Raw genomic sequence first — 18,022 nt, forward strand, 5'->3', positions numbered from 1 at the left:
TATGACTCTTTTCAAGATGACTTCACAGATTCATTCATGAAACTGAGAAGCCTGTCATATCTGTTCCTTCACTATACCTTCTAAGTATAAATGCATTAGAGTTCATCCTACACTGTATTACATCTAACTACTGGTCTCATCTCAGAAGGCTGGAACTCCCTTTGTTTTTCTTTCCCAGTTCCCAACACAATGTTTCCATATAGAGAAGGTATTCAATACATATTTATTGAATGAATGGATTAATGCAGGAGTCAGCAAACCATGGCTCACAGGCCAAATCTGGCTCACCACCTGTTTTTGTGGAGCCTGCAAGCAAAGAATAGTTTTTATGTTTTAAAAAAGTTTAGAAAAGAAAAATTTAAAAAGAATAATATTCAGGGATGCCTGAAAATTATATGAAATTCAAATTTCAGTGTCCACAAATAAAGATTTATTGGATCACCCATGCTCATCTGTTTATGTTTAGTCTTACAGCTGCTTTCATACCATGACAGCAGAATGGAGTAGCTGCAGTAGAGACCATATGGCCTGCAAAGTCATACTTGCCATCTAGCCCTGTACAGAAAGTTTACTAACCTCTGAATGAAATATTTGGTTCCTGAGAGAACTGAGTTACTGCCTGCATGACCCAGGACAAATAAGCTAACCTCTCTGAAATTCTTAATTTGTAAAACAGAATAACATCTTGCTGGGTTGTTAGGAAATTTTACTAAGCCTTTTAATTGAGGTCTTTGCTGTAGGAACCAGTTTGTAAAGTGCCTGGTACAAAGAAAGCATAGCTTAATGTTAAGAACCCCAAGGACTTAATAATCAGTCCCAGGCTGATCTGAATTCCAGCTCCATCACAGACTACGTGACCTTGGGCGAGGTACTCAATTTGTCAGTATGTCAATTTCCTTATCCATAAAACTGGGATAATAATATACACCTCACGGGACTGTTAATGAGAAATAAATGACTTGGTACATGTGAAATGCTGAGCACAGTGCCTCACAGATAGTAAGCACTCAATAAATACTACTATTACTATAGCAGATGCTTGGTTAGAATTAGTTTCTCCCCCTTCCCACCTCTTCATCACTCCTATTCAAAGACGCCTACATCTAAAGGAGTCAGTACTTGCATGACAAGAATGGCAAGAACGGGCCTCTGTGGCTTCCAAGTCACATCACAATCCTGGTTCTTTCTGAGCCCTCTGATCCTCCCTTCTCTAGATGCTTTCTTCCTTAGAAATCTAGCCAACCTCCAGGCTTCAGTGTAGGGGCTATAAAATTCTGTTTTCTAGCCAGCATCTCTCTCCTGAGCTTCATTGTGGTATTTCTCAACTCCTGATTTATACCCAGTGGCCTACCATCACCTTAACTTCAAAATGTCAAAACTGAAAATTATTCTTTTCCCCATCTTTTCCTTGCCGCTCCCTTCCCATTTTCTCCACTTACTAGAAGAACCTGTGATCCTTCCAGCACCCTGGCTGGTTTTCCTGAAATGATATTTTAGTCCTTGCTCTCTTGTAATGAGATTTTACCTCAAGTCATCCTTTTCCTTTTTGTTCCTAATGTCATTGACTGATTCAGGTCCTTTTTAACTTCAAGCTCATTTTGCCAAAGAGCCTCTAACTGGTCCCTGCCACAGACACCAACCTACCCCCCCCCGCGACACACACACACACACACACACACACACACACACACACACACTAATCTTCCTAAAACACGCAACTCTTTTTCGTGCCCTTTCTCTGCTTAAAACTTCTGATGTGCTACCCACTCTTCCATCCCATAATCTATATGGAATATGGAATAAGGAAAAGACCATCCTTAGTGTGGCATTCAAAATCCTCTCCTGTCCACCTTGCTCCAGTCTTCCTTTCTAATCTTATCTATCCCCCATAATAAAAATACCATCACCCTACATCTGTGTAGTGCTTTATCTAACTTAGAAAACATTCTTGTATGTGCTGGCTTTTTGTCTCCACAACCACCCTTGGAAAGAGGCCAAAGAGGCATTAATTAGCATCCTTCTTTTACAGAAAACAGACTTCTCACACCGAATGGGAAGTCAAACCTTACATATGGAGGTCTTCTACTCTGGAAACCCTGGCCTCCTTGGGGCTGTCCCACCTACTCCTCTCCAACACTCTCAGGTTTTCTTAGCTCTGCACTCTACATCCTACCGTTCTCTCACCCAGTGGACACCCCTAGAGTGATGACTGTAGGGGAAAGGTGGTAAAGAAATGTTTCTTGGAAATGCTGGAATGTGCTATATTAGGTATTTAGTTTCCAGTCTCTGTCGTAGACAGCCCAAAAGACCTCTCTACAGAAGGGCTTCCACAACAAATTTCTCAGAGCACTCACGGTTCAACAGTCCTCACCTCAGCCCACAACACAAGGTATGCAGGAGTTGGCCCCGGCTACACAGACTTCACTTCCCACTCCTTCCTCCCAGTCACTCTCCTTCAGCCACTGTGGCCTTACCACTGTGCCCAGAACACTCCAGGAACTCTGTACCTGCTGTTCCCTCCTTTATGTGTCCTTCATTTAATTCAAGTTTTTTGTTTTGTTTTGTTTTGTTTTTAAAGTTCCATCTTCAGAAAGGCTCTCCCTGAGCACAGTATCTAAAACAGGCTCCACCCTCTATTCCCTTACCTGCCCTATGGGTTCTCACAACACTTGTCACCTCCTAACAATCTATTACCTATTTATTCTTTTATAGTCTTTCCCAGGGATCCACAAACTTTTTCTGCAAAAAGGCCGCATAGTAAATATGTTCAGCTTTCTCTGTCACAACTACTCAACTCTGCTACTGTAGCACAAAGCAGCTTAGACAATTGGGAGATGAGGACATGTGTTGTGTTCCAACAAAACTTTATTTACCAAAACAGGTTGTGGGCCAGGTTTGCCTCCAAGGCCATACACCCCTGCGATGGTTCATCTAAATAGAGTGTGAGTGTCAGAGGGATGGGAAGCCTCTCTGTTTTGTTCATATGGTTTTCCTGTGGCCAGAATAGTGCCCAACCCCAGGCACACAGTCAATAAATATGTGTTGAGTAATTAAACAAATAGAATTAGTCTGGAGTAGGGAGCTATGCTTCCTCTACACCTTCTCAGGTGACAAGAGCATGATATTCAAGAATAAGGCCAAGGTCATCAGTTTTATTTCCATTTAGTTAGCATCATACCATGAAAAACAGTCCCACAACCACTGTGTGCCTATCTCCAGGAATAACCACCTCACACACAAAAACATGCTTTTGGTTATACATGGGTTCAGGTAGGAGCCTGTTAAAACACCCTGGGCCCCACTCCTAGAAGTTCTGATTCAGTAGGACTAAGGTAGAATCCAAGAATCTGCATTTCCAGTAAGTTCCCAGGTGATGCTGATACCACTGGTCCTGAACCATACATTAAGAACCACAGATAAGAGCACCCCAAAACAACAGTACCAGCATTTTTTTTTTTACTATCTTTAAAAAAAAAAAAAGAAGAAGAGCAACAAATTCCCGATGTTCCAGTGATCTGCCTAGAGAAGGATTTAAGGGGGTGGGGGGGAGAGCCATAAAACTGACTGCTCAGTAGAACTGCTGCTCCAGTAAAATGAAGACAGAAAAACATTAGGTCTTTAATTTTTAACAGACTGTCTTTCAAACACTCTAACTTTACTTGCCTATCTAGTTTTAACTGGCTCAAACAATAAGCCAAACAGGTAAAAGAGAGAAGTCACCAATGGGTGGCTTACCTTGATGTTGGGCTGAGTATTAGCTCCATTATCAGTTTCCTTAAAAATACTTTAAAGAAGAATCATAACCACCTGTCTTTGTATTGTTAGATGCCAGGAGGCTTTTGAAGATGGATGCTAGAGATCTAATCTCATTACAATGAAATACATCTACAATAAATTACCAAGCCTAGGGGTCACTTTCTACAAATGAAGGATTCACCATAACAGAACCTGCAATGGACTAGTAACAGTTTTTACAAATTCTACACTTGTCAACACAGGGGACTTTAAAATAACCCCCCAAAGTCACATTACAATCACCCCCAAGCCATTACTTACACCTCATCAACCTGAACAGCCCACAAAGGGATTAGAGTTTATATACATTTGTAGCTGTTTTTAAAGTGGGTTTCTATTGTGATGGTAATATGCAGCTAAAGTAGGTTAAAAATAATTTTAGGGTGAAAAAGTAAGGTAAAATCTGGCTCAGGAGAGAAATTCAGAAAGCACAAATCCAGAATGTTAATGAATAGTCTGGTAAGTAGATGATGGCAATACTCCATCGACAAGTACTTACAAAAAGAGACGTATATGATCAAAAGATGAATTAGCAGACACCCCAGGTATGAACCTAAAGTGCTTCTCAACTAAGACCAGGTATTTTTAATGAACATTTAGCATTCAATGTGTTATGGGTGAAATATACACTAGATTTTTACAGCTTTGAAAGCAAGAAAGAGTGTAAAAGTACCTCATTAATTTGTATATTGATTATATGCTGAAATGTTATTTTGTCCATTGGGTTAAAACATTAAATTACTAAAATTAATTTGACCTCCTTAATTTTGTTACTGTACCTACCAGAGAATTTAAAATTACATTTCACTTGTATTAGATTTCTATCAAGACAGTGTGATAGTGTACCCCAACTCTGGCAAGTAGATCAGCTTATCTCCTCTTCCTTTGGGTGATTTCTAAAATGCTTGCAGAAAATGACATGGAACAATGAATGGCATGAAGATATGCAGTATGTCTGACAGGAGTAAATATCCTTGGATCTTGGCCTAATACAGGATCACCATAGGGCAGCTGCCCATCCACTGTAACCTCAAGGTTCTAATCACCATTCTTCCTAGGGAAAGTAAGACTGGTCCCATCTCTGTGACTACTAATGTATATCCATATCTACAGCTATACAAACATATCAACAGTTTACATTCATTTCCAATTGCAGTTAACTGTGTCAGTATTCCCAGCAGTGTTAACAGGGATGAACATAAGCTCTCTGATGATGAAAACTACCTGGTTCCCAACACCCAACCACCCCCTAGCTCCCAGCATATAAGTCTTTCATCTTGCAGAGAAGGGACGCATCCGTAACACTCCTTTATATAATCTCTGCCCATTTGACTTCAATGCCCTAACTCCTGATTTGGAAAGCTTCTCATTTGCTTGTGCTGCCAAACCTCTACAATCACAGAGAACACCGAAGGAGAATGCTGGCTGAGGAAGAATAACTGAATAAAGTTGAGTCTAGATACTCCAATACTTGCTATACAACCATTAGGACTTTGCAAAAAATTATACTGAAGACAAAAAGTAAATGTTTAATCCTTTGAGCTCTTTTCTAAGGATTAAAAAGATATTTACCTATGCAGATGTGTGTTTCAGTCTAAGGATAATAGTGTTAAAGAAAGAAATGTACTGCTGGACAGAATTAGAAGTGATTGTGAAACCTGAATGAAAATAAGCTTAAAAAGGGGGGAGGGTGCAAACATTGCCAAAACATTGAAACATTTGCATGATTTAGTTACCCTGTCATAAAATATAAACTTCAAGGACTAATTTGAGCACACTGGAAAAGAGCCACAACCTATCCAACAGGAAAGCATTTAATTCCCAAATGTGTGTCTAACCCACTGAATATTGGCATCCTACAGCAAGGGTCAACAACCTGCGGCAAGCTCTGGAGTGACTCTGAGTGGAACCTGAGTAGGTAGGCCATACATACTCGCTGAATGAATGACTGATGAGCCAGAAAACTCACACACAATTACTACGCAGAACCCATAACCAGCTAATCTGAAACCAGCGCCAGAAGAACAAAACAGTACCTGGAGTCTAAATCCCAGGCCATTCCCCCCAGAGTCGGCTACCCTACTTTCATTCTATGTACATAGTTTATTCATCCCCTCTTACTTCTATGAAAGTTCCCAGTTGTCTTTCCTACAATCTCTCTCCCTCTTAACCAGTTCCCCCAGATAAAAACAGAAGAGCGTCTTCCAGTCTCACAATTTTTAAGACAAGTATTAATAACATCTCTAACAATCACCCACAGATGTTCCCTGGGCCTCCCAAAGGCCAGACACTTGGCTAGGTGGGAGGGTACAAATAAGTGTGACACAACACCTACCCCTCAGGTAGTTTGTGGGGCAGACAGACAAGTAAACAATTACAGCATAAAAAAATGCCTGGAGAATGAGGCAGGACTGCTACTGAAGGGACTTAACTTTGCTGAGTGGGCAGGGAGGGCGGCAGAGTCTTAAGGAACAAAAGAAACAAAAGTCAAAGCCAAAACTAAATTACAGTCGAATATACCTCGTGACTGTTCTAATAGTCAATTCACCAAGTTAGCATCTAAAGTGGCTCTCTGAATGAAGATCCTCTGACCATGGAAAATTCTTTTTTTTTTTTTTTTTTTTTGTCTTTTGTCTTTTTTTTGTTGTTGTTGTTGTTGCTATTTCTTGGGCCGCTCCCGCGGCATATGGAGGTTCCCAGGCTAGGGGCTGAATCGGAGCTGTAGCCACCACCGGCCTACGCCAGAGCCACAGCAACGCGGGATCCGAGCTGCGTCTGCAACCTACACCACAGCTCACGGCAACACCGGATCGTTAACCCACTGAGCAAGGGCAGGGACCGAACCTGCAACCTCATGGTTCCTAGTCGGATTCGTTAACCACTGCGCCACGACGGGAACTCCCTGACCATGGAAAATTCTAATGTTCATGACACTGGCACTGAGACTAGCAAGAGAAGGAAAATACACATACACATACACAATGTACAAACCTAATTAGTCATGACGTCAAGAGGCTTCACCCACTTACTGTGGGTCCCTCCAAGCTCAAGGTGACTTGACTGACCCATTCTTGTAATTTCAGTTGGTTCTTTTTTTTTTTTTTTAAATGATTTTTACCTTTTCCATTATAGGTGACTTACAGTGTTCTGTCAATCTCTTCTGGACAGCAAAGCGATGCAATCATACATACATATATTCTTTCTCTCACATTATCTTCCACCATGTTCCATCACAAGTGACTAGATACAGTTCTCTGTGCTATACAGCGGGATCTCACTGCTTACTCTATTGGTTCTTTCTCACAGCAGTGATACATCTGCAAAGATCCACCCATACTCTCTCCCTGATACCCCTTGTGGCTTCTGGCAAAGTCTGCTGGACTGCTGGTTGATATTGCAGCCATGAAGAGAGAAAAGGACCACATACATGAGCTAGACGGACTCACACTCTGCTTTGTCACTAGCTAAAAACAACGATTAACAAATACCATGGGAGGGCGGTGAGAAAGGCAGCAGGGCACCCTGGAAAGTGCCTAACAAGGCAATTCATCTCTTGCTAGTTTCCAAGGACACTGAGTTTTCACCTCCTGGTACCCAAGTCCTAAGACATTTCATCAGCATGAGTGTTGGTTTTTTGTTTCTGACTCCCTGTGGCTACAGATCATTTCCAAGCTTCATGTCTACTCCTGCCTCACTTTCTTCTGCCATCACCCTCCTGGTCTTGAGCTTACCATCCCCCAAACACCCTCTCTTTTCTTGACCACTCACTTCCTTCCCATGGAATCTAGGTAATGTGTTCCCTCAGGAAACTTCTGCCTTATCCATTATCACCAACATCAATCAGGACACAGATAATATATAAAAATTACCACATTTAAAAAGTGCTCTGATCTGGATATCTTTTAGGGGCTCTTTGCTCAGTTTTAATAAATAACTCCAGGAGTTCCCGTCATGGCTCAGTGGTTAACAAATCTGACTGGGAACCATGAGGTTGGGGGTTTGATCCATGGCCTTGCTCAGTGGGTTAAGGATCTGGCATTGCTCTGACTGTGGTGTAGGCCTGCAGCTACAGCTCTGATTAGACCCCCTAGCCTGGGAACCTCCATATGCCATGGGAGTGGCCCTAGAAAAGGGAAAAAGACAATAAATAAATAGATAAATAACTTCAGTGACTGAAAAAAAGAGTAGCTTATCGTTTTAAGGAAATGAAACATCATGGCTCCTAGCACAACACTAAAGTTAACATGAGGAGTTTCCATTGTGGTGCAGCGGAAACGAATCCGACTAGTATCCATGAGGACATGGGTTCTATCCTTACCCTGCTCAGTGGGTTAAGGATCTGGTATTGCTGTGGCTGTGATGTAGGCCAGCAGCTGCATCTCCGATTCAACCCCTAGCCTGAGAACTTCCATATGCAGCGTGGGTGCGCCCTAAAAAGCAACAAAAAATAAAATAAAATTAACATGAAATTAAACTTTTATTAACAAAGGTATTAATTACAGATACCATTACTTTTAGAATTTATGAGTATGAAAGGTAGGAAATGTTTCCATATTCATGAATGTAGCCCCACAGCAATATTTATAATGAAATAAAAAACACTATTTTTAGGATAACCCAATGATCCTTTAATCATCACAAAAACTTTTGGAACCCCCAGTCTAAAAAAAAAATCCAAACTGAAGCAAATGTATATGATAGATGTTATAAATGTTTTTGAAAATGAAGTTATGACTCAGAAGGGCATGGATTTCTCCTCTGAAATGTTGCAAGCCTAATGCGAATGATTTGTTTGGTCACTTCACATCAGAAATTTCCTAATTTTCCACTGTGAAAAAGTTTTCAATCTTTAAACAAGACTACTGCTAATACATCTTAAAATTCCAAGACTAAAAGGAATTTCTTCCAAATTAAATTTCTAGTTTAAAAAGAGAAGCAAGCTGTAGTCTCGCTTTATACGTTTCCATGTATAATGTCAATATACGTGGAAAATGGGATTTAAAATCAACACCATACAAAATCATGAAATCCGAGACCCCAGAAATGAAAATATTTACATTCTTATCTATCCTTTATTGAAATTGACAAAGTTTTAAGTAAGAATGTCATAATCTTTTAACAGATCATAAAACTGACATGATGGCAAAAATCTTTTCAGTGGGAGTCAATTTACTCTGCCACAGGAAGGCAAAAATCACCACATTAAAATCACATGCTAATTGCCAATCCTGGCTTTGCAGTCCCCAAATCTTGAAAACGAAATTATTGCAGTTCACTCTGGGACTGTCTACATGTACATTTTTAGCATCAAATAACATTTTTTAGAGAAGACAAAATTTCAATTTTACTAACAAAAGAGTGGTACAATTTCAAAAGATTGTACAACTTTCAAAAAGTAGAGTAATGACCTGCCTACTCTTGTATTTACATTTTGAAAGTAAACAGTATCAGATGCTTCAGGGAATAACATCCTATATGATCACTTGTCCATTTATTTTTACATAGGAAATCTTCAAAAAGCAGGTAGAGATAAGAACTCGACTTGAAATCTCAAACCATTTAATCCAAAATTTCAAATCATTTAATCTAAAATTAAGAGTAGCCACAAAAAACCTAGGAGAGCATTCAAGAAGCAAAGTTAGAAATCACCCTCTCTGAAACTGGGCAACGTTAGTAAGAAAAAAGTTGGTAATTATTTTGTCATCAATTTGTTGATCCCTTCCTTATGGCCTGTCTCAGGGGGTTAAGGATCTGGCATTGCTGTGACACCAACCATACTGGAGAATCTGTGTACCCATGTGTTTTCCCCACCAGATTTAAGGTGAGGAGCTGTGTCTCATTCATTCATGCCCACGTTCTTCACACCAAGTCCAGTGCATTATACACAGTAGAGAAAGAAAAAAGGTTGAATAATTTAAGGTAATACATGTATTCCTAACTGGAGATAATCAGTTATGCTCCAATTCATGTAAGGACATTCATAATTTCATTTTAGCTAATAAGCAGTGAGTAATTTGATGGGTTTTTTTTAATCCACAAAGCTATGAAATGGATTTTAAGCTCTAAATAACATAGTTATATTTTAAACATATTTAAAAGAAATACATAGTGAAACATTTAAAAAACACTCTCACAAATAAAGTTGAAGGGAGTTCCCATCATGGCTCAGCGGAAACAAATCTGACTAGCATCCATGAGGACGCAGTTTCCATCCCTGGGCCTGCTCAGTGGGTTAAGGATCTGGCGTTGCCATGAGCCTTGGTTGTAGGTCGCAGATTCAGCTCGGTTCTTGCTTTGCTGTGGCTGTGGTGTAGGCCAGCAGCTATAGCTCTGATTCAACCCCTAGCCTGGAAACCTCCATAAGCTACAGGTGCAGCCCTAAATAGACAAAAAATAAAAATAATAATAAAGTAGAAAATGATTGACTTCACTGTGTATAAAATGGAACCAGACGGTGTTGGTATGGTGAATGTAAAGTGACCAGGCACAGATGTTGTAAAATGACATGACAGGAACCTTATAGAGTGAATTAAAAGAGACCCTGGAATTCTGATTGGAAAAGTCTGGCTGGCAAATAGGAGGCTTAATTAATGTAAAGTACTGCCATCTCCATTCAGACAGGGTTTGAGAAGGTGGGGAGTTTCCCATCCCTCGGGAACAATGACTTCTACCCCAATCTACATGATACGGCTGGAAACAGGTACAGAACTGATTCAGCCCAGCGACTCACCCTCCACTGCCCAAAGGAAATAACGTGATACCAAGGAGAGAGGGCCCTCTCTGGACCCCCAACAATCTCAGTTCCATCATCTCTAAAGCTCTAGTCCATAGCAAAAGTAGGCAAATTAGGAGTTCCCATTGTGGCTCAGTGGTTAACAAACCCAACGAGTATCCATGAGGACGACAGTTCGATCCCTGGTGGGTTAAGGATCTTGCATTGCCACGAGCTGTGGTGTAGGTAACAGACGTAGCTCAGATCCCACCTTGCTGCTGCTGTGACTGTGGCTGTGGTGTAGGCCAGCAGCTACAGCTCCGATTTGACCCCTAGCCTGGGAACCTCCATATGCCTCGGGTATGGCCCTAAAAAGACAAAAGACCAAAAAAAAAGTAGGCAAATTACAGGCTATAGGCCAAAATGGGCCAGATCTGACCCCCTCCTGTGTTTGTACAACCTGCAAGCTAGGAATGGGTTTTTACTTTTTAAATGTTAAGACGAAGAATCACATTTCATAACACATGAAAATTTTATGAAATTCAAATGTCCATTCCATAAAGTTTTCATTGGAATACAGTTGTGCTCATTCATTACATGTTGTCTGCAGCTGCTTTTTCACTACAACGGCAGAGCAGACAGAGACCTTATAGCTTGCCAAGCCTAAGATAGTTACTACCTGGCCCTTAACAGTAAAAAGCATGGTGACCTCTGGCTAGAAGATTTCTCCGTGCTCCCACCTGCATCTGATTTCTGAGTTAGTCCACTGCTTCATAAGGTACAGACTCTAAGCTTGAGAGATGTCCATCTTGGGGCTGTTCTGTCCAAAGTTACATCAATGTATATAACACAGTGCAACTCATTAGGATAGGGCCAAAGACAAAGTAACAAATTGCATGCACAAAGAAGGCACTGAAAAGGAAGCACAATGCAAGCACAACATTACAGGCAGAACAGTTCTGGGTGACACTACTGAGAAAAATGAGAACTACAGAGAATTTGGAGATGGACAGATGATTAAAAGAGCTCACAAATCATACCACTAAAGAAATAGGATTAGCTGGCCCAAAGAAAAAAGGATGAGAAAAGAACTACAGTACCGAGGGAGTCCAACTCTACATTTGTTGATAGGCTAAATTCCTACTGATGAAAATAATTGGCAACAAACTAAATTTGCACAAAATATTTATCTAATGAATTAAATGTGATTCTTAATAAGATTGCTGTTCCTGCTCAGGCCATAAACTAAACCCTTAAAAAGTAATCCCTTGTTAAATACTGTGCTATAAGACTTAAACTGATATATTATAGGGACATTCCTTTTCCAGAAACATTTGTCACTTTGTAAGTTATCAGAAAAGGTGTGCTATGCATGTGCTGAGGCTCCCTAATATACAAGTAACTAAAAGTAAGTTTCATGACCACATGGCTTTCCATATGACCAAATAAGGGGAAAGGGGCTTAAATTACAGAATTTGTGTTACATTCAAGAATGGGATTTTAATTACTCTAGAAGATTACTGAGTGTAAAAAAAATCTTCCTGGGACATCATTCAATTAAAATACTTAGTTTGGGTGTACCTGGATACTTTCTTAAACAGGAGAATGAGTCTGAAACACTCTTCTTCCATTACTATGATTCTATAATTTTTAACTCTCCCAGTTCTTATGAGTAAGAGAGCCTGCAGCCATTGCTCACTTTCATTTTGTCTGGAAGGCAGTCAATGTACACACAACTACAGTCTAAGATAAACTTTGATATCCCAAATTAAATTCTGATTATAACTTTAACTACAACTTATTTTAAATTACAAGATAGGAAATGTATTTCCATTAAATAGGAAAAAAATGGGAAAACAGGCATGGCTTCTAAATATTTCTATGAGCCTATGTACCTTATTAAAAAGGTCCAACACTTGGACACAGTAAGTGAAGAAAATACAGCATGTCTCCTATTAGTTTCATGACTTTAAAATACAGAATCCTTGGACACAATATACTGAGTCAATCTAAACATTACAATTAGTAATCCAAATCTTGATATTTGCTCTAAATATAATTTTGATCAGTCTGAGTTTTTTCAATCTAGAAATTCTAAGGGCTGTATTTCCCTAAGAATTCCCTTCCAACGGTGTGATGCACACACGAATCTGACTCACTAAACTTTCTCCACTCCTACATCACCTATACAGGATTTTAACATCAAGAGTACACAATATCTTCAAGCAACTTCTACGATCTTGCATTAACCTTACCAGGATAAACTTTTCTCCAAGTCTCCTAGTACTTTTTATTTAAAGACCTGTGGTAGTGAAACAAAGAAAACACCCCCCCCCTTAAACCATATGGCAGCAAATTGAAGTTAACTTATTTTTTCCCAGCTCAACGCCTATACACTGGCCCTAAACATTTTTTCTCTTTGTGTCCTAGGACCAGGCTAGAGCCGTCCGCTTATTTGCGACTGTACCCCCATCATGTTTTTAAATCGCAAAACAAAGTCCAAAACGACCCCTGACCACCAATACACCTCACCGTGGTCATGTACCAAAACCTGGCTTAGGTAGATCGCGCACGCCGGGCGAGAGGCCCTTAGCGGGCCGTGAGCGCGTCTCCCTCCGACCTGGTGACCGAGTAGGGAGTTTGCTCGCCCGGCCGGGCCGGATCCGCCCCGGGAACTTGGTTACCCGAGCCCAGGGACGCACCGAGGCCTACCCGCGAGGCCGGGGCGGGCTCCAGGCAGCGGGGGCTTCCCGTTCCCCGGCCACAGAACCTTCCCGCCCGGCCCGCGGTCGCCAGCAGGCAGGGGCACTCGCCGTTGTCTCCCGGCGACGGGACGCGCCCGCCGGGTCCCGGGCCGGCTCCTCTGTCTCCTGCCGCCGTCCGCGGCCCCGCTCGGCGGCCGCGCCGAGCCCTTCCGGGACGGAGGGAGCACTAGGCCGCGCCGGGGCCCCGAGGCTCCGGGGCCAGCCGGGCGGGCCGCGGCGTCCGGTATCAGTCCCGAGGGCCGGGCTCCCGCCGGTAACGGGCCCCGCCGCCTCCCCTCCCCCTCCCCCGCCCCATGACAGTGCAAACCCTCCGGCCAGCCCGGCCGCCCCGCCTCCGGCACCAGGCCCAGCTCAGGGCCGCGGCCGTGGCGGCGGCAGCGGCCGTGGCGGCGGCGGCGGCGCCGCGGTTCTCCGCCCTCGCTCGCTCGCTCGCACACGGGCCCGGCGCCCCTCGGGCCCGGCTCGGGCTCGGCCGAAGTCTCCGCCGCTTCCCGGCCGCCCTCTGCGGCGCCCGGCCCGGGCGGGGTAGGCCGAGGCCCGGGCGGTGGGGTGGGGGCGGGGGCTCCTCTCACCTTCATGTCGGGACATCCTAGTTCAGACGGTGGCGGCGCGGCCCCTCCCGGGCTCCGGCTGCAGTGTCCCCCGCGGGGTCCCGGCGCTGACCGCGCCGGCCGGCCGACTCCCACTCGACTCCCAGGCTCGGCCGCGGGGGCGGGGTGGGCAGGGGAGCGCTCCCGCGGCGGCGGCGGCGGCGGCGGCGGCGGCGGGGAGGCGGCGCGGGGCGGGAATGGGGCCGGGCCTGGCCGGGGCTGAGCTCCTCCAGGAGGCGGGTCCGACGCCGCGGCTCCGCCGGCGCCCGCCGTGACTCGGTCACTCTCGGGCCCGCAGGCTCCCGGCTGCGGCGCCGCGCTCCGCAAATCCCGCTCCTCCCCTCCCCCGGCCCACCCCCCGCCCCTCTCCCCCGGCTCCCGGCCGCCGCCTCCTCCTCCTCCTCTTCCTCCTCCTCCGCCTCCTTCCGCCGCCCGCACGCCGGCCCCGCCTCTCGCTGCCCGCGCCGGGCCCAGCCGCCCGGAGTCCCGCGGTCGGAGGGCGTGGAGGCGGCGCGGCGGCGGCGGCGGCGGCTCGGGGTGCAGCGTTTGCCCGCGCTCGCCGGCAGGCCGCGGTCGGGCGCCCGAGCCGGGCCTCCGCCTGGCAGCCGCCGCGCCGCCGCGCAGCGCGTAGGGAGGAAGAGGAAATGCCCGGCTGCCTGCGTCCGTGGCTTGCCGGTACGGCCGGCCCGCGTGGTCCGAGGGCCGCCGGACCGCCCCCAGCCCAGCCTGGGGCTTAACCGGGCCCGGGCCGTGGCCGCCCCGCTGTTGGGCCGGGCTGACCACGGCGGCGAATGCTTCTCGGCGGCGAGCTGCGACCCCGAGGGGCTCCCGCCTTCGGGCGCTTGGCTGCCGTGTCGACAGCGGGCAGGGCCCTGCAGTCCCCGACGCCGAGGAGAGACTGCGGTCCGGTTGGGGCCATGTGTGTGTGTTTCTTTTTAAGGCAGGAGTCTTGAAGGAAAAAGCGGCTGGCCTCCGGGCGTTGTCCGGTCTTGCTCGGCCTGGCGACTCGCGGTCGAGAGGGTATGGGCGCGGGAGGCCAGCCTCGAGGAGGCCGGGCTTGGCTGCTGTGCCTCAAGGCCAGCTCCTCGGGTACCCTCTCTTTCGAAGACTTCTCTCCCGCCAGCCCGGCTGTCGGGCAGGACCCACGCAAAGTTTGTTCCAGCAGCTTGGCTCACCCTCAGTGCACTGTTCTGAAAACTGTTGGGGGTGTGTGTGTGTGTGTGTTTAATGTGTGTGATAGCTTTTTTCCTGTCTGTAAACTACTTAACCGTTTTTACCTCTTTTACACTTTTCTTTTACATTATTACCCTCTTCCTTGTCAACTTTGTTTCAGGCATTATTTATCAAATACTTATACTGCCCCTTACCACGTGGCAGTTGGTAGTGTGGTTTGGTGGAAAGATTCATTTTGGAGTCACGACAGATTTGCCGTGGATTTTGGTTTTCATATCCTCTGTGTAACCTTGGACAAGCTTTTTTAATCTTTCCAAGTCTCCTTTTCTTTGTCTTTTGTTTGGTTTGGGGCTGATTTTTATTAAAGTGTGTAGTTGATTTACAGTGTTGTGTCAGTTTCTGCTGTACAGCATAGTGACCCAACTGTTCATATATATACTTTTTCTCATCCTGTCTTCCATCATGTAATATCCCAAGAGAGTGGATATAGTTCGCTGTGCTGTACAGTAGGACTTGGGCTGTTGTTTTAATTTACCCTTCATTTGAAAATACGTATATGTGTATTATTATTATTATTGCATAAACTAGAACTGTGCCCCTAGGCTAAGTCTACTGAAATTGCATTCTAAAGTACTGCTTCTTTGATATCACTCTATTCCTGTCCACCATTACTAGCTGTGTGACCTGGAGCAAATGGTTTAGCCTCTTTGTGCCTTGACTTACCCATTTTAAAATGAGCACGATTACAGATGATAAATTAATAATAAAATAACAGGTATTTGCAGGGTTAAGTGCTAAAATGTGTATAAAATATCTAGCACAGTAAAAACAGTTTGTTACCATATTTCATTAAATCTGATTTTAAGAAGCTCCTTGATTTCAGAGATATTAGAAGCTCTTAAAGACAAGGAAAGAGGTATGAGGTCGCTCAGCTCTACAGAAGGGCTGTATTTGGTAGTAACTAATGATAAACAAGGTATCAGCCAAACTAAGGTTTAAACAAACTGGGATTTGAGCGAGGACTGTCACAAGAAATATTTCCAATGCAGATATGGAGCTTTTGCCTGAATTCAAGCCAGCACAGTTGTTGATGTTCGTCCAGGCCACGATTGGGGTCTGGTGGAATAGGGCTTCAAACAAGGCTAGCTGACTTCTACTCCATGCTTGTCCAGCATCTTTCTAAGCATTTTATGGTATTGTGTGTGTGTGTGTGTATGATCCAGGGACCATTAATTTCTTGGCCTGTAAAAGTGAAGAAGACAACCTTTCATAGTCTTGTGATGAGTACATGATGTCTGTCAATCTATTAACTTACAGAGATTAAGGCATTATCATTAATGCAGTCAGACAAAATGCTGGGGCAGGTAGGAGAGCTGACTGCTCAACTCCTGGAAGGAACAAGAGTAAGTACAGAGTTTAGTTGTGAAGTTCCCCTTGTGGCGCAGCAGAAACGAATCTGACCTGAGGTTTCAGGTTCAATCCCTGGCCTTTCTCAGTCGATTAAGGATCTGGCATTGCTGTGAGCTGTGGTGTAGTTCACAGATGCGGCTTGGATCTGGCATGGCTGTGGCTGGCTGAGCTGTAGCTCTGATTGCACTCCTAGCTAGCCTGGGAACCTCCATATGCTGCCGGTGCCCTAAAAAGCAAAGAAGTTCAGTTTGTTCAGGTTTGGGGAATTGTTAGCTAAACCTGTGAAGAGCATACAGGTGACTGTCTAAAGCTGAAGGAAATCTCAGAACTTTGACAGTTTTGTTTTCAGTCAGGCAAAAGTAAGAAAATGAAGACACTGACTAGAAAATAAATTTTTTTTCTTTGTTTTTCTTTTTTTTTGGCCAAACCCGCAACATTTGCAAGTTCTCAGGCCAGAGGTTCAACCCTTGCCACAGCAGTGACAATGCCAGATCCATAACTAGCTGAGCTGAACTCCATAATATTTTCTCCTGTTATAACAAGAGTAAGCCGTATTGTATTTTGGGGTTTTTTTGTCTTTTCCAGGGCCTCACCCTCAGCATATGGAGGTTCCCAGGCTAGGGGTCTAAATGGAGCTGTTGCTACCAGCCTAGGCCAGAGCCACAGCAACGCCAGATCCGAGCCGCATCTGTGACCTACAGCACAGCTCACGGCAATGCTGGTCCCTAACCCACTGAGCAAGGTCAGGGATCGAACCCGCAACCTCATGGTTCCTAGTCAGATTTGTTAACCACTGAGCCATGACGGGAACTCCTGTTTTAGGGTTTTTCATGACTGGAGGAAACATTTACTCAGTTCATCTAGAGGTCAGGCCCTGCAATTAAAACTGCCTTCTGGGAGTTCCTGTCGTGGCGAAGTGGTTAACGAATCCGACGAGGAACCATGAGGTTGCGGGTTCGGTCCCTGCCCTTGCTCAGTGGGTTAACCATCCGGCGTTGCCGTGAGCTGTGGTGTAGGTTGCAGACGCGGCTCGGATCCCGCATTGCTGTGGCTCTGGTGTAGGCCGGTGGCTACAGCTCCGATTGGACCCCTAGCCTGGGAATCTCCATATGCTGTGGGAGCGGCCCAAGAAATAGCAAAAAGACCAAAAAAAAAAAAAAAAAAAATGCCTTCTGCTTGCCATCCTGCCATATAGGAGATTGCATTTCCAAAAAAAGGATTACTCATACCAAATTGTCCATCAAATGATTTCTCTTCTCCAGAAATGCTTCCTCGTGTCCTTTCCCTGCACTTCCTTGAGTCCTCCTCCTTCTATGCCCTTGCCTTGCCAACCCCAATTCCATACTATGGCGTAGTTATGTTCCTTAAAACAAGCTAATGTATGTAAACCTAGGTGAAATCAGAATAAAGTCTAGTCCAGTTAATTGCACTGTTGTCAGTTTCCTGGCTTTGGTATTTTTCTATAGTTCCGTAAGATGTTACCTGTGGAAGGAAGTGGACATGGACCCTCTTTGCAACTTCTTGTGAGTGTATAATTATAAAGTAAAATCTGCAGTTTCCATCTTGGCTCAGCGGAA

At 44.7% G+C, this 18,022-nt stretch overlaps 1 protein-coding gene across 1 annotated transcript in view; it reads right to left on the reverse strand.

Moving 5' to 3' along the window:
* The window catches only part of KCMF1 (potassium channel modulatory factor 1), an 86,437-nt gene extending 72,449 nt beyond the window's left edge, over positions 1-13,988 (reverse strand). Inside the window, exon 1 of the mRNA XM_021087303.1 lies at positions 13,845-13,988. Within this exon, the coding sequence (XP_020942962.1) occupies positions 13,845-13,860 (16 nt within the window). The 5' untranslated portion in view covers positions 13,861-13,988. The remainder of the gene's footprint in view (positions 1-13,844) is intronic.

This window comes from Sus scrofa, chromosome 3, assembly GCF_000003025.6.
Source record: "Sus scrofa isolate TJ Tabasco breed Duroc chromosome 3, Sscrofa11.1, whole genome shotgun sequence".
Classification (NCBI taxonomy): domain Eukaryota; kingdom Metazoa; phylum Chordata; class Mammalia; order Artiodactyla; family Suidae; genus Sus; species Sus scrofa.